Genomic DNA, 17451 nt, shown 5'->3' with positions numbered 1-17451 from the left:
ACCTTGCGCGCTGAACAGACACAACATTGCCTTTGAACAAATTTCTTCTTTCCCTTGCTTTCAATTTTGGCTATCACATGTTTGCGCATGTCCATGGAAAGCCTTCCGGGAGGGTCACGAGAAGGAGCCCTTTTCCACGAAGATGTCGATGGCCCTGGATCTTCAGAAATAACTTCTTCATGAATCGAATCGGAAGTCCATTCGAAGGCAATGTCATATAAAAATCTTTTATATTTAATCTTTTTAGTTGTAATGGAGTTGTATACAACAAAAGAATTGAATAAGGCATAATTTATCATATACATTGCCACACGTTTTGTCCATTTCGTGGTTTTTCTCAAAATATTGTAATACGATAAATATTGATCGGCACGATCGACGCCTTTCATATACTTATTGTAATCAATAAGGGCATTTGGCTTGATAATCTTTTGTCGCGTCATTCGGTCGACGTTATGGCTCTCCTTCATTTCTGCAGAATGGATAGAAGATATGAGAGATACCTCTTTCTTGGATTTCCAAACTTGTAACAATATATCATTTTTAAGACGGAATATTGTATCTCCTCCCTGTAAATCCGTTTTTTTTAGGCATTCAGGTAAGCCTCTATTTTTTCTAATGGTTCCACAAACCCTTATTTTCTTTTGTAAAAGCGCAACAGTATTGTCGACATTATTATAATAGTTATCCATATACAAATGGTGCCAGACATCAGTGTATGGCGAAACTACAGTTTGGATTGTTTCAATCAATCGTAGTCCTTGCGCAGCGTAAATTTCAAAATTACAGATATATCCTGTATCACTCTCGTATAATATTCTCACGAGAATCCCATACTTAATGATTTTTCCAGCATTGTACACCCTGAAGAATAGTCTTCCTCTCCATGGTATTATGACTTCATCCAATGAGACTTGCTGTTTTGGCTTGTAGATGTTTTTGAACTTTTCAACGAAGTGATTGATTATAGGTCTTACTTTTTCCAGACGATCAGATGAGTCAGTAATATCTTCATTGTTATTGAAATGCCAAGCGCGCCATATTTGGTTAAACCTATCTCTTGACATTGTTTTACCGAAAAACGGCGTTTCTATAACAGGATCTGTGGTCCAATATTCATTCCGTCTATCTTTCCGTATAGCCCCATGAATATTATGAGACCTACAAACTTTTTCATTTCCGGAATGGTGATATCTTTCCATTTGATACCTTTGGTTTGTGATTTTAGTCGGTCGATGTTTTGATAATAATATCTGTTGGATTCGATAACCAAAAACTTAAAAAAATCGTCGTCTATGAACAATTTCAACACATCCATCTGCGTTTTTGGAGGATTATTCAAGGTAATTCCAGGAATACCCAAAAAATCTTCAAGAACTGGGGGATTATCATTTATAGACCAACCATCAACCTCTTCTTGGTCAGAACTGGACGAAATGGTTCTGCGGGTAAATGTTGTAGGCAGTGGAATAATATCTTCATCATCAACTAGATCGCTATCATCACTATCAAAATCACTTTCACACGATATGTCGGATAAATTGTCGGCGTATATTTCTTGGTCACTATCTTCATTGTGGTGAGACATTTTTCTTATGGGATAAAACACAATATAATAATATAACTAACTAAAAAGAATAACAAACTTTCAATCACAATCGTGGTAAAAATGTCTGTTTCATTGAAAATTTAACAAAAGTATTTTAACTTTTAAACACTAAAATAAAATGTAAATATGTACGTAATATATATATAATATCTATGTACTCGATATTTAGCTTTTAGCAACGTCTGACCACCAATGAGTAGTGAAATAAACTAAAAAAAATTATTATTCTTCGTCTTAGTGTTGCATGTAGACCGTTCTATGTACCGTTATCTTTGACTATTTTTGTGATAAATAACACTACCTTGGTACCCACCGTACACCCCATCTATTGTTCTCAAAACTGTTTTTACCTGCATGGCTACAACCCTACAGACGCTATATAGCGAAAACTCAAGTATATTGGAACCCGTATTTTAACGTGACCTGCGCTCCAATAACAATCTATCAAAAACGTATAAATACGTTATCTGCTCTCTAGCATTAATTTGCTAAAAACGTATTAATACGTGATCCGATTACAATGTGTTAACTACACCAACCTCGAACAAAAATAAATTTAGAATTTTGCATAAAAAAATTTTTTTGGGATATTTTTAGGTGAAAATTTTTGGGAAAAAAACGGGGTTCTACTGTACCATCTTGTAAGAACTATTACATACATGGAAAATTAAATTCTGTAATGAGTTTTCAAAAGTTAAAGATTAGTTTAAAGTTTGTCTCGTGGAAAAGTGGTTGATTTGTAACATTTTGAATTTAGTTGTTGTATTGAGTAGTGAGTATCCTATAAGTGGCGTCCCTAGGTCTCCTCCCAGTCTTCTTCAGCACAAATGAAGGAGGGTAGCGGGCACCTATCCCGTTCCTCTGAATTGCCTTCTTCCTTAGTTCATGATTAGTTGGGGGTATTTCTAGGCTTCTGGTTTTTCTCTGCTTGAAAGTAAGAACTTCTATTTGCTGTTGTGCTTTATTCCAATCATTATTGGATTTATTTCAGAGCTTTACTAACTTCACCACTTCCTATTCCCGCTCAATGTGTACTGATGTTTGTTTTCCTACGTTACAGTCAACCCCAGTAGGATCCCTGCAGACCGCCCACGAGCTAGTGGTGTCCCCCAATCGAGAGCGCCACCCGGCCTTCCACAAGGTAACGCATTCTCTCCTGTCTGACTCTAATGAAGTAACCTATGCATGATGCTTTTCTATGGTTCCTTGTTGTTATTTGATGTACTGCAATTTGACAATATTTGAATTGAGTTTCATTTATATTGTGAGATTTTAAGCAATTTCCATATTATGCTGTATTTCTGATTAGTGTATTTGAGGAGCATCGCCTCAATTTGTATTTTGTCCATAAAATAAGTTTATTGTCGACAAAATACAATTGAAGGGTTGTCAATTTGCCTTACCATCTGTGTACACTGAGAATTACATGTGAATTCCTAACATAAAGTATTATATAGATTATGAATTTGTGTAGGCTTGCTACTGCATTAAACTACTAAAATTTTCTTATAATGTTATTCTCAAGTATATATATGATCCAATATTTAACCCATTTTACTATATTTTTAATCTACACATTTAATACATATGTTTTATTTGTAATTACCAAACAATACTACTGTGTAAATTCCTTTAAGAGGTCATTCCCATACTCAAAAGTCAGTGTTTCCATGTATATATAATATTTTGTATTGTCCACTGATCTTTATCTTGACCTAATGGTCATTAAATCCCAGTTTCAAATAATATTTTGCTTCGTGAATAAATTATGGATATGAGATATTCTGTTCAGAATTTAAAGGGAAAACAATTTGGTTGAGGTTGTAATTTATTAATCTCTTTTATCTCTATCCTTTCTCTCCAATATTTATAATATGTATGTATTTATTAATGTCAGCCTTATCTATTATGTATACTGTTTGTAGGAAATGTACGTCATGAAATAATAATGTAAGTACACAGAAGAGTGTGTCTATAACTGTACTATAATTGTATGTGACAGGACGACTTGTGTGAGTATTTGGATGGCTTGGGAGCCGAGGATCCCTCTGTGGAGGTTGGTGGCCGTGTGTCCCCTCCGCACTGTCCTCACTGCCTACTTCTTCTGTATCTCTTATTCTCACTCCCACACTATGCCTATCCTCACTGACTCCGCTGCCCTCACTTCACCTCCTGTACCGTCCTCACTCCCCACTCTACATCTCCTATCCTCACTGACTCCGCTGCCCTCACTCTACCCCCTGTACCGTCCTCATTGCTCACTTTCTCCCTGTCTTCACTGTCTCGTTGACTCCACTGTCCTCTTTCTCAATTCTCTGCACTGTTCCTTCTTTCTTCACTGGTCCACTCTCCCGACTGTCCCTACACTTCACAGACCTCACTGTTTCTTATGGTAGTAAAAGACTATACCACCCTCAACAGAATAGCTTCATTAATCACTAGTTAGTGGGGTTTACTATATAATTTTAAGATAACTGTTTACTTGCACATGTTATGTATTTACATTCAATATCTTTATGTCCACTCAGAATTTTGAGTTGGTTTGAAGAAATTGTCACCTGACAATACACTATTAATTATACTGCTATGTAATATAATGTACCTTTATAAAGAGTTAATAAATAAATGTTTGATTCATCTTTTGAATCAGTTATGATGTTATTCAGTGGGTGTACCGTCTACTATTCCACACTATCCTCCCTCCAAGCTCCCGGCTAGACAGTTGCAACTGCGTTTGCGTGTGTACTTCAATAGTCAGTCACCTTATACTAATTACATTTAGAAGAAACAATAACTACTAATGAGTCACTCTCAACACAAGTATAATAATGCAAACAATCGATCAATGAGTGTAGCTTGTATGTTATAGGAATCATGGTTGGTACACATGCATGGCATGAGGGCCGGTGTGACCAGAGTTACTATAACTATGGTCAGTGTGATAAGAGTGTTGTTGTATGTGCAGGGGGGCAAGGGGGGAGCCTGGGTGGACTCTGCAGCGGCCGCCTCCAAGCCCTCCACTCTGGGCGGGCACCTCACTCCTGCAGACAGGCACGGATCTGTGCAGGTACTCTCTCTGCCCGCTCTCTCTCTCTCTGTTCTCTGTCTCAATCAATCTATCTCTGCTTGTGTGCAATCAACCAATCAGTCAACCTCATCCAAATGCCTCCTGTTTACTTGCACTATGTTTTACTCTGTTGGAGCTCTGTCCCTCTGTTCACTCTGTTCAAGCCCATTTTTCTCCTGTTTTCACTTTGTTCAAGCCCACTTTCCCCTCATTTGCACTCCCTCATTGTGTTCAAGTCCAGTGACCCCTTGTTTGCACCCAGTCTTCCCGTGTGCACTCTGTTGTCCACTATCCCTCGCTAGCACTCAGTTTTCGACCACCATCCCCTTATTTGCACTAATGTTCAAGCCCAGTGTCCTTTGGTGCGATCATGTCACCTCCACTTAACTTATCCTGATTGCAATTCCAATGTGAGAACACTCCTATTCTGAGCAAGCAAGAACCCGCTGTCCCCTAGTACATCTGTGTCCACCCCCCCCACCCGGTGTGTGTAGCTCGTATAACCGTACTGCCTAGTGCTTAGTGCATGCACTCCCCCCCCCCCCTCGCACCTCCCACTGAACTCAACTGTAAATAACAACATTCATCAACCACAATGAACATCAGATTGTGAATAATTATTACTGTTTTACTATATGAAATGGCCCCTGTATGTCTCACCAGTTAATTACATCAGCCATCTGGACAATATGTAGAGTCTTACCGTATAATTACATTGGCCATCTGGAAGTTATGTCTTACCATATGATTATATCGGCCAACTGGAAGCTATGTCTTACTATATGATTACATCGGCCATCTGGAAGTTATGTCTTACCATATAAATACATGGACTAACTGGAAGCTATGTCTTACCTTATAATTACATCGCCTGCTGCAAGTTATGACTTATCATATAATTACATCGGCTGCCCGCAAGTGGGAAGTGTCTGGGTATAAGAAGCTTCGGCCGGTTGGATGTTCCAGTGTCGTAGTGACTATTGGCAAGTTGTTGACGTTTGGTGTTTGCGCTCTCTTTTTAGCCGACACCGAAGACAAATTTTTGGTACTTCCGAGTCCCGGGTTCCGTCACGACGGTTAGTTTCAATTTTATTTGTTCATTTTGTTTGCCACCGTAACTTCGGGACTAACAAACATTGCGTACTACGGACTTACTTGGCTTACTTTTTATATTTGTTTTGTTATCATTGTTGATATTTTCACGTTAGCATTTTACAGAATTTTTATTAATAAAGAGTATTTTTTAAATAATTTTCAGTTTAAAAATGTTTGCATGATGGTTACTTTTATGTTGAATTGTTGCTTGCTATAAACAAACTCTAACATACATACATAGACCTTCCTTCACTCAACTCAAATTAAATCATCCCTTTTTTTTACAAGATTGCAATAAAAATAATTGTTTCAAACTTTTTATTGCATCATGTACCTTCGCAGGTCTCTGTAGTTTAACCGTATATATGAGCTTCGATTCCTCAATGCAAAAATATATTTCTTACGTATGTAATTATATTGAGATTGATTTCTTACCTCAACCTTATCAAAATATATTGAGATTGATTTCTTACCTTGACCTTGCAAAACTTTGATTTACAGCTGTCTGATCAACAAATAAATAAAAATTCATGTCACATGTTTCAGACCAGATTTACAAGCATTATCATATTATTATTTTTTTTAGCCTCTGTATTCTTGAAAATGCTTTTTGTTTTATTTTCATTGAAATATTTTGCCACCCATGTATGTGGACAACCTGTAATTTTTTGTATTATTTTCCAATGTGACTTACCTACTTTTTAATTTAACATTATTCCATGATGTATATCAAAATTTCTCAGGGTGATTAAATACTGTAACACCATCTGAAACGTTTTCTAAAGAAGGAGGAAGGCATAATAACCCTAAAATTAATCGCATTAATATTTATGGCCGTGTAAATCTCAAAGCTGTCAGTTTCTGAATTACGCCACGAGGTTTGAAATACATTGAATGAAAATAATACTAGTCACTAACTACATAACTGCAAGGAAAAGTTAGTAGGACCAAGTGAAGATGCACGCCGTCCCCTCACTCTCTAATAGAGTATACAAGAGCCGTACTTTGCAAGCTTTGCTTCTAATTCAGCCATGCACCTTTGGGATTCTGATGTAACCTTCTGTTTCACAGTTCTAATCTGGCCACATACTCTGTGATAATATTATTTAATCAGGTAACAAGACGTCACATTCACAGTTTGTTTGTGTTTCTAGTTAGTATATAATGAGTGGACATGTCTAAGTGTAGTATTGTCTCCAGGTGGTAAGTTCTACCAACGGAGAGCTGGCTGCCGACGACCCCACGGCGGGTCACTCCAACACACCCATCACCCAGCCTCAGCAAGACGCCGACCTTCTGGACGACACCAAGTGAGTATCTGCGACAGTTGCCTACTTTATCTAGCGCGCCAGCCCTTAGTAACATGGCCTTTGTATTTTTTTAGGTCCGCCACTCCACCCCCCGTCCTAAAACATCCAAAAAGAGTTCCCAAAGCGCCGATCACTTAAGTATTCTTCCTTTCCATCCACCTTTTTTAATGTACACTAGTTCCTTATCCCAAGACGGTCCGACTTTATCCATCCAATATAATCAAAGGAAACAAGTCTGAACGCCCATCCAACTGTCCTTTCCTTAGCCACGCTGTCCACATGTTTCATGTTTAAATATTTATTTTTTTCTTAAATTTGTTATTTGTTTCTACAAAATATATTTTTCTTAGTTCTTACATTATAATTTAAATCATTTATGACTACCATAATACAGGCATGAGCCTAGTATGGTTGTTGAGAAAATCACAAAAAATTATAGTTTGTAAAATTTATTAATAAATAAAATTATGATGGATAAAATGGGTCGTCTGAAGGTCGCTTTAAGAGTTGTTAATTCATTTCTCATTGTAATTTCTTACTCTACAAGCAAGATGTGCATCTGTAAGTAAACTTGTTAGTTATTGAAACAAAATTATATATTTCCCACTTGAGCCCTTTTGCATCTTATAAAAAGCATAAGTTCACTTTTAACGCAGAACACTTTCCTTTTCTGAATAATACTCCTTTTGCTTTTGGGTCATTATTATTAGGTCATATCATATATTTATGTGTATTGCCACTCATTGTACAATCTTATCATTAGATTATCAGATATACCTGGATTGTCCATCTTAGTTGTATATGGTTGCATTCCACAGCTATGTGACATACGCTCTGATAGTGCCACAGCAATAACCAACGATTACTTGGTAGCATGTTGGGAGGAGGGTATGGGTACCGTCGCCCCGGAAATCATCCTTTGGATAGCCAACAATTCTACCGTAGGTAGGTTCACTACGCTTGGTGACATAGCCGGGGTGCCCAGGTTCAAGAGGCGTGGTTTGGTCCAGGCCTTGGCGGCCGATGCGTCACCTGAACACCTGACCCCCAGATTCCTACCCACGCTCTCAATCATTCTTCCTCCGCAAAGATTACATAGGCCTCCTTCCTGTGTGGTGCTAATGTATGCTCTATTTGCTGTATCGTGACTTTAGTAAAGTGTTTATTTAATTTCCACAGGTGTTGTTGCTTCTTCAAGCGCAAGAAGAAAAAGTGTTCTGGGCGCGGGAAATGACTGGGTGGAGGATTCCTCCCCTCCTAGTGGATGAGAGTGTGCAGCAGCGCAGTTCAGTGACAGTACAGTCAGTCAGTCAGTCAGTAGTACAGTACAGTACAGTACAGTACAGTACAGTACAGTACTGTGGCAATGCAGTGACGGTACAGTGCAGTGACACAAGTGACACAGTGGGAGGTGAAGAACTATGCGCCAGTCACTCCCCGCTGGTTCCGATCAAATACTATTGTTCAAGTATTAGTTTATGTATATATTACTATTACTATAATACCATTGTTGATGCTTAAACCCTATTGTAATAATCATTTTATTTTTGCTCTATCGGTATTAAATAATAAAGCTTAAATTTTAGCTTTCCATTTAAAGTCTTATTTGAAACATGAATTTGTTGAGACTGTTTAATCATTATTGTTTTACTGCTCGAAGACTCGAACATTTGTGTTAACCTTTCCTGAAGTGCTCCGCTACGCAAGCAAGGTGGCTGGTTGCGTCCCCCCGGGGCCCCGGCGTCCAGTTTGTTATGTCCCCCGTTAAGTAAAGTACCCCAATGAAGAATACATTCCAGACAATGGCCCCAGGGGGAAAACCATGCCCCATTCACCCAGTCGAAGCATTGCGTCGAGTCACTGCTCTTCTTAGGAATTGATTAAAGTTAATTTGTATGAAGTGAATGGTATTTCTTGCGGAATTACCTGTATGTAATTAGCCCCCCCCCCCTCTCCAGAACCTATATGTTCATTCAACTAATACGTTTTCACAGACTGAGTGTATTTATCACTATTATAAGTAAGCGTAAACCTATGGACGATGATATATCCACTCACCGGGAGCTCTACGATTGATTGCCCGAGCATTGCAGAATCATTTTGTTGTCAGTTTAAATCAAAACCCCTTGAATCAGCCTTGTGAACCCGGCAGATGCAATTCTGTTGCGCAGCTAAATTATTGTGAAACAAGATGAAATACGGGAAGATATCAATTATTGTAATAATTAATTTCCATCTCAAAGATTGGAATGAATTTACTGAGGTCTCGATGCAAATGTAGAAAGCTTTTTCTAACAGAAATAATGTAACATTGATCCGTATTCCCCTTATAAGTTTTACTGTATACAATATAATAATATTACGGAGAAATATGAAATAATCATATTAAAATGAGGTTATGTCCTTCATGTTTTCTTAATCAGAAACGATTTGAGAGTTTGTAAAAAATGTTTTATATCTTATAGTTAGAAAATTTGTCGCAATGTAAAACCATTTTATTATAAAATTTTGTAAACAGGAGTATAGGAAAGTGTTGTTAATTATTTTTTATTTAATCAAGTATTTTACCCGCAATTACAGCTGTAAAGTGCGCGTAAGCCAAATACGGAAGTCATTTTTACATAATTACGGTTGGCGTAACATTCCTTGTGTCGTTACCTTAATGTTGGACTAATCTTTGGTGAATAATACTTTTTAAATGACTTTTTTTTACTTTAAAATCGTGTAAATACTTGTTCCTTTTCTTTTATTCTTGAATTGTTATGCGCTTTGACCGGCTTGGCAAGCCTGTGGCCCCGCTGCCCTTGCTTGGCAGGCCCGTGGCACTGTGATCCCATGGATTGGCAGGCCAGTGGCACTGTTGTTGGACAGGCTCGTGGGACCGTAATCCCTCGGCTTAGCAAGCCCGTGGCATTGTAATCCTGTGGCTTGGCAGGCCTGCAGCATTGTAAACCTGTGGCTTGGAAGGCCCGTGGCATTGTAATCCTGTGGCTTGGAAGTCCCGTGGCACTATAATCCTTGGTTTGGCAGGCCCGTGGCTTCACAGACTTGTAGACTCCCCGGCAGGCGGGAGCGGGCCCCAGGCACGAGGGGACTATGTTCAAAGGCTTCAAATGAGTGTATGTAAATTTGAATTTAATAAATAATATAGAATAATAATCTCATTGTTCTGTTTTCTGTGTCTTTCCATTTATTCCTCTAATCCAATCTCAAAACATTATAAACCATCAAACCACGCAGTGTTTAGGTTGAGTTCAGACAACTGACTACATAATCAGTTGGGCATCACGGTAAGTGGCATTTGTTGATAGAGAGTAATGATTGAAGGAACTCTTTATCTTTTGTTTCTCCGTTTTGCCTAAAACAGCATGAAACCTAAATCACTAAATTCTAGAAAAACAGAATGATGAGCTAAGCTGAAATAAGCTATAGCTGGACCACAAGCACAAAACAATGCGCAGATGCATATCCCTAGCCCTGCGCAGAAAAGGCATGATTTATCATCGCTATCCGTAATTGAAAGTTCTGAGCAGTTACACACAAAACAATGCACAGATGCATATCCCTAGCCCTGCGCAGAAAAGGCATGATTTATCATCGCTATCCGTAATTGAAAGTTCTGAGCAGTTACACACAAAACAATGCACAGATGCATATCCCTAGCCCTGCGCAGAAAAGGCATGATTTATCATCGCTATCCGTAATTGAAAGTTCTGAGCAGTTACACACAAAACAATGCACAGATGCATATCCCTAGCCCTGCGCAGAAAAGGCATGATTTATCATCGCTATCCGTAATTGAAAGTTCTGAGCAGTTACACACAAAACAATGCACAGATGCATATCCCTAGGCCTGCGCAGAAAAGGCATGATTTATCTTCGCTATCCGTAATTGAAAATTCTGAACAGTTACACACAAAACAATGCACAGATGCATATCCCTAGCCCTGCGCAGAAAAGGCATGATTTATCATCGCTATCTGTAATTGAAAGTTCCGAGCAGTTACATACAAAACAATGCACAGATGCATATCCCTAGCCCTGCGCAGAAAAGGCATGATTTATCATCGCTATCCGTAATTGAAAGTTCTGAGCAGTTACACACAAAACAATGCACAGATGCATATCCCTAGCCCTGCGCAGAAAAGGCATGATTTATCATCGCTATCCGTAATTGAAAGTTCTGAGCAGTTGCACACAAAACAATGCACAGATGCATATCCCTAGCCCTGCGCAGAAAAGGCATGATTTATCATCGCTATCCGTAATTGAAAGTTCTGAGCAGTTACACACAAAACAATGCACAGATGCATATCCCTAGCCCTGCGCAGAAAAGGCATGATTTATCATCGCTATCCGTAATTGAAAGTTCTGAGCAGTTACACACAAAACAATGCACAGATGCATATCCCTAGGCCTGCGCAGAAAAGGCATGATTTATCATCGCTATCCATAATTGAAAGTTCTGAGCAGTTACATACAAAACAATGCACAGATGCATATCCCTAGCCCTGCGCAGAAAAGGCATGATTTATCATCGCTATCCGTAATTGAAAGTTCTGAGCAGTTACATACAAAACAATGCACAGATGCATATCCCTAGCCCTGCGCAGAAAAGGCATGATTTATCATCGCTATCCATAATTGAAAGTTCTGAGCAGTTACATACAAAACAATGCACAGATGCATATCCCTAGCCCTGCGCAGAAAAGGCATGATTTATCATCGCTATCCATAATTGAAAGTTCTGAGCAGTTACATACAAAACAATGCACAGATGCATATCCCTAGCCCTGCGCAGAAAAGGCATGATTTATCATCGCTATCCATAATTGAAAGTTCTGAGCAGTTACATACAAAACAATGCACAGATGCATATCCCTAGCCCTGCGCAGAAAAGGCATGATTTATCATCGCTATCCGTAATTGAAAGTTCTGAGCAGTTACATACAAAACAATGCACAGATGCATATCCCTAGCCCTGCGCAGAAAAGGCATGATTTATCATCGCTATCCATAATTGAAAGTTCTGAGCCGTTACACACAAAACAATGCACAGATGCATATCCCTAGCCCTGCGCAGAAAAGGCATGATTTATCATCGCTATCCGTAATTGAAAGTTCTGAGCAGTTACATACAAAACAATGCACAGATGCATATCCCTAGCCCTGCGCAGAAAAGGGATGATTTATCATCGCTATCCGTAATTGAAAGTTCTGAGCAGTTAAACACAAAAGCCCGTTTAAGTGGTACGACTGCGCGGCCCTTTTCATACAAAATTTAAATTTGGATTTTAGGCCAAAATACCCAACCAAACTGAAAAATTACTTTTTTAATCCCAAGGTAAAGTAAATATTCACATAGTATGTATGGATATATGCTACTTTATTTATTTTTGTTTTAAATTATTAAATTCTTCATGTTTTTAGAGGTAACTTTATCAATTATGTATGAGTTAATGATAATTATTTTGCTCTATTTACTATACGAATGTGATGAAATATAGAACAAAAAATTTATATTTATTTATCATTTTGATGGGCGAAAGCTTAAATTCCAAACAACCGATTTACGTTGTCATTTCATATGGATAAACCAACTATGTCTGGGAGGCCTTTGCGAGAGATTTTTTTTTAATAATATTGCTGTTATTATACATATTACACAAAATTAAAGCTATGACAAAAATGGGGCACAAAAACAATAAGGATAGAATAATGTCAAGTCAAGACAGGAAAGGAACAAGGTTTTAATAGAATTCACGACTTTTGCTACAACAATACAAAATATTACTTGCAAAGTAAGCTTTGAGTTTCCATTCTGAACATTGCTGAATGGTATCCATAATTGGTGGAGTGTTGATTGAGGAAAAGCAAATCATTATTTCTCAGTCTACGGGAAAGGATGAGGTGCTACAAAGTAGGTGAGTCAATCATACTGTTAATAATTTTGAAAATGCAGATGAAATCAAAGTCCGTCCTACATTTAAAAAAAATTTAATTTTACTTCTAGTTTATCATATCAGTAAACGCCTCATTTTAGCCCTATCCTCCAAGCGATGCTGTACAGATTCGAAATGAATAACGCAGGCATATTCTAGTAGTTGGATGAAATCTTTAGGAAAATCTGTGTTATTTTTTTTTTTTTTTTTATAGTGAATACCTCACAAGAGTCCCAACTGCTCCCGTCTGGAGCCAGTGAGACTATGGCATCCCCAATTGGGGGATGTTGTGAGGCTGAAGGTAAGTGGGGAAGGGAAAGAGGAAGGTGGGGAAGTACCTGGCTATTCAGATCTAGTCACTAAACACGGCTAAAGCCATTTGGAGCAACGTTTCAATTCTGAATGGTGGTCTTACACCAGGGCGATACTGGTAGTATCTTCCACTCTGGAACGTGCCGCAAATATACTATATATTATTTTAATTAATTAATTGTGAAATATCACAATTCAATCAAATAAAATTTATTTGCGCACGCCGGGTTCGAACCCGCGACCTTCAGAATGGCAGTCCAATGCGTTACCACTGGACTATGCCGGCCGTCGATATTAGACAACTTTATGCCAAAAATATACTAGCATACCTCTTCCAACGCAAAACTGCTTTTGACAATGTCCAAACTGCTCGTGATACTAGAACCAAAGCACATAATCTCTTACTTATACCTTTCGCTAAAACAACTTTTGGCTAGAGAAATTTTAGATATTTTGCAACAATGCTCTTCCACTAGCCATTAGACTGAAAACAATTGTTTTGAATATAAAACAGACACCAAGTCTTGGATCATCAGCCAAGACAGATCTAAAACCAAAAACTTTATAAAAAACCCTTTACATATAAGTATGTACTCCAACTAGATGCTGATTGACCTCTGTCCAGCGGCGTAGCTACCTAGGGGCTACGCGGGGCAGTGCCCCAGGGCCCTCAAGCTCAGGGGGCCCTCGAATCCTTACCAGAAATCTCGATCGAACTGAACTTTTGGAAATTTCTCCCATTTTCAAAATAAATATGACAGGTTGCAACTTGAAACCCCACTTTAATCACGACAACTCAGTTGAGAGAAATTCAAAATTTATGCCTAGGGAATTCCCCTAAATTCAGCTAAATTCAGGAAACAGCATCAAACGTTGGGATCTAATGTCAAAATTCACTGGCGAATCGGACACAACTCTAAAAAAACTAAATCCGACTAGATGGTCCAGTAGGGTCAATACGATATCTGCAATAAAACTTCGTTATTTTGATATTATCAAAGCATTATCAGAAATAGTTCTAAAGAGTCGTAATAAAGATGAGCGTAGTGAATCAGAGAGTATTAAAACAAAAATGCTAAATTTCGAGTTCGTGTTGCTTTGCGAATTCATGCACAGTGTATTGAACGACATCAATTATGCATCCAAAACTTTACAAAAATGCGACATCAATTTGGGCGAGGCGAGTAAAGTTTTAGCAGAGACCAAAGCAAAGTTGCAAATTTATAGAAATGATTTGGAATTATTCAAGTGCAAAGCCAGTGAAACTGCAAGAAAATATGGTATTGATATCCATTTTTAAGAAAAAAGGCAAAGAAAGGTAAAAAAAACATTTTAATGAATTAGCTGCGGATCACCGATTTCCAAACCGAGAAAAAATATTTAAATTTGAGATTTTCAATAATGTACTAGAAACAGTAATATCTCAATTAGATACACGTTTTATTGGTATGAGTGCAGTCTGTCATATTTTCGATTTTCTAACACCAACATTTTTATTACATGTTGATGAAGCAATTTTATTACAAAAGTGTGACCAATTCCAAAGAAAATATTTAGATATAATAGGCCCTAGTTTTTCACTTCAATTTATTAATATTTACCATCTAGTTTTACCTCAACTAACTCAAGCATGGACTGTTCACCAATAATGTAAGGAAATAATGAGCAAATATGGAGTGCTAATGTTATTATTCTTTACAATTCCTGTCACTTCTGCAGCAGCTGAAAGGTCATTTAGCTAATTAAAAATTATTTAAGAAATAAGATGGGCCAAACTCGACTCCGACATTTATCGCTAATAGCAATTGAAAACAAAACTGCATCAAGCCTGGATTTAAACGAAGTCATTGATACTTTTGCGAAAACTAAAGCTAGGAAAAAATTGTAAATATAATTGTTATTTAGTCAGTTGGTAGGCCCGACCTTTATATAATAAACCCTTGAATCTTCTCTATTTCGTTTTATTAGCCAAACCTACACCAAGTATTAATTGTAATTTATGTTGTTACTGTTTAATATTTTTATTACCTGCCCTGCAGTCTGCAGTGCACAAAAAGAGCTTAAGTAGCTTAGAATTTTTAAAGTGTTTGTATATTTCATATTTTTATTTGATAAATCCTAATCAGCTTACATAGCAGTGGGGCCCCATTTTTTAATTTGCCCCAGGGCCCTTGGTTACCTAGCTACGCCACTGCCTCTGTCATTTAATGTAATGAAATATTGTTATCTTAGGTTATACTGCTTATATTAACTTCCATTTATTACTGCATTAACTATTTTATCTTAACTTTTCCATATACATTTATAATATTGTTGTCTCTGTAGGATTACCTACACTTTCTATTATGTCTTCACGGTTTAAAATATAAACAACTTTATATTTTAGTTATAGTTATGCATGTATCAAGTAATATGTAAATACTCATTTATGTATCCAATACGTCTGTCTCGACACAGGAGTCCTAGTGAGAAGATATCGAAAAACACCTGTAAAACAACTTTATATAAAAACAGTAAAGAGTTTTAGGGTTATTACATTATTGAAATCAAGAAGTAATTCTATTGATTAAGCCAAGTCCAAGTAGTTATAATTAAAGTGGCACCCAAATAATAAATATAATTTGGACTACAGCATTCTTTATTCAGCAAGTGGGGCTACTGGTGTACAGCAGTTTGGTTTTTTTTCTTTTCTTGTATGACAGGTTATTCATCCAATTACAGTACAATCTTCTCATTTTTCATCAAATTTAAAGAGGAATTAAATACATTCACTGTTTCAGAAATTTCATTAACACCAACATTCCTCGTGTCATGCTATGTTGTGCTAGAACATGGGTTCTGCCGTGTGGTACCATGAACAAGTCGTGGCGACGACTACAACTGAAGTTTTCAAGCATGTATAAGCCATAGCATTCAAAGAGGAATGGGTTATCAATATAATTGATGTGAATTATATTAAAACTAAGTATTGCAAGATTTGCATAACATCTGATTTCTAGGCTAAATCTAAAGTCTATACGGTGCGTGAACGTTGGATTAGTTCCATGCTTCCACATAGAAATACCTGAGGATTTTTTTCTGGATTTGTTTTACTGGATTTGGATTTGTTAACATATTTATATACTAGCTGATGTGTACCCGGCGTTACTGGGAGTTATCCTTAGGAGATAGACATTTACCATTGCGGACCTTTCTGTAGGCTTTTTTATTTATTGGATGATTTGTATAGCGCCGCTTTTGTGAGATATCACCTTAGGGGCGCTTTACAGTTGATGCAGGTATTACAAAAAAATATAAATATCACAAAAATAAATTGAAATTAAGTTAAATAAAATGAAGTACAGAAACAGGTGACACGAATATCCTAGGTGGTGAGGAAACTGGACCAGCTGTTGCAGCCAGAGAGTGCACCGCGTCCACCAACAGTGCCAGCACGAGGTTCGTCATCCGTCCAGGAATGTGTCTGCTGCTAATAGACCGCTGACCCAATATCCTCTCATAGATACCACACCTTGGCAGCACCGCTGTGACGTTCGGCATGTAATCTTGTTCCTGGCGACGGTCGGGATAATAAATTACCCTGGGCACTTGTTAAGGCTTTCAGAGTTTCCAAGAATTCCGTTGAAAACATCTGGCTTACCTACAGTTACCGATTCTCGTCCCAAGTTCAACTTCAGCGAATTTCGAATATTTTTTAGCATAATTTTCGATTATTCATTTTTAACACACTGCACTCTAATCACATTACTATAAAGTTCTGATTACTAATTGGTAAGTTAATTTAAAATGTTGATTGACTGATTTTTAAAATAATTTCAAAGGGATGATACAATTCGTTCAATGGCGTGTCAGATCGAGAGAGGCTGGTTTGGGGAAACCCTTTGACCTCTCCAACTGAACTCTCAACCCATCGTCTTGCGGCCACAGTGGGAGGGAAATATTCATATGTCACTGCTATGTGATTCCTAGATTCCTTCCCAACCCTCATAACTTTTCCCTTCCTAGAACTTCCTTTTCAGGTTAGCCCGAGACCGACAGAGACAGGTGGTGCATTATTATATATTACAATACTGAAGGGGAAACAATCCTCACATAAGAAAAACATATTGTTGAGAA

General features: G+C 37.7%; 1 protein-coding gene across 4 annotated transcripts in view; it reads left to right on the top strand.

The window, feature by feature from the left end:
* gish (casein kinase I gish) overlaps positions 1-8455 on the top strand; it is a 38667-nt gene extending 30212 nt beyond the window's left edge. For 2 of the 4 annotated variants that reach the window (XM_089641133.1, XM_089641158.1), the window contains 5 exons: positions 2670-2750; positions 4575-4676; positions 5699-5752; positions 6972-7081; positions 8261-8455. In XM_089641133.1, the coding sequence (XP_089497259.1) occupies positions 2670-2750; positions 4575-4676; positions 5699-5752; positions 6972-7081; positions 8261-8315 (402 nt within the window). In that variant the 3' untranslated portion in view covers positions 8316-8455. The remainder of the gene's footprint in view (positions 1-2669; positions 2751-4574; positions 4677-5698; positions 5753-6971; positions 7082-8260) is intronic. The other 2 variants (XM_089641142.1, XM_089641149.1) reach the window with 2 other exon arrangements.
* The last annotated feature ends 8996 nt before the right edge of the window (positions 8456-17451 follow it).

Source organism: Hesperophylax consimilis, chromosome 2, assembly GCF_061612785.1.
Source record: "Hesperophylax consimilis isolate HC1 chromosome 2, BYU_Hcon_1.0, whole genome shotgun sequence".
NCBI classification, from domain to species: domain Eukaryota; kingdom Metazoa; phylum Arthropoda; class Insecta; order Trichoptera; family Limnephilidae; genus Hesperophylax; species Hesperophylax consimilis.
Note: the sequence above shows the minus strand (reverse complement) of the source record. Positions and strands in the feature narration are given on the sequence as shown.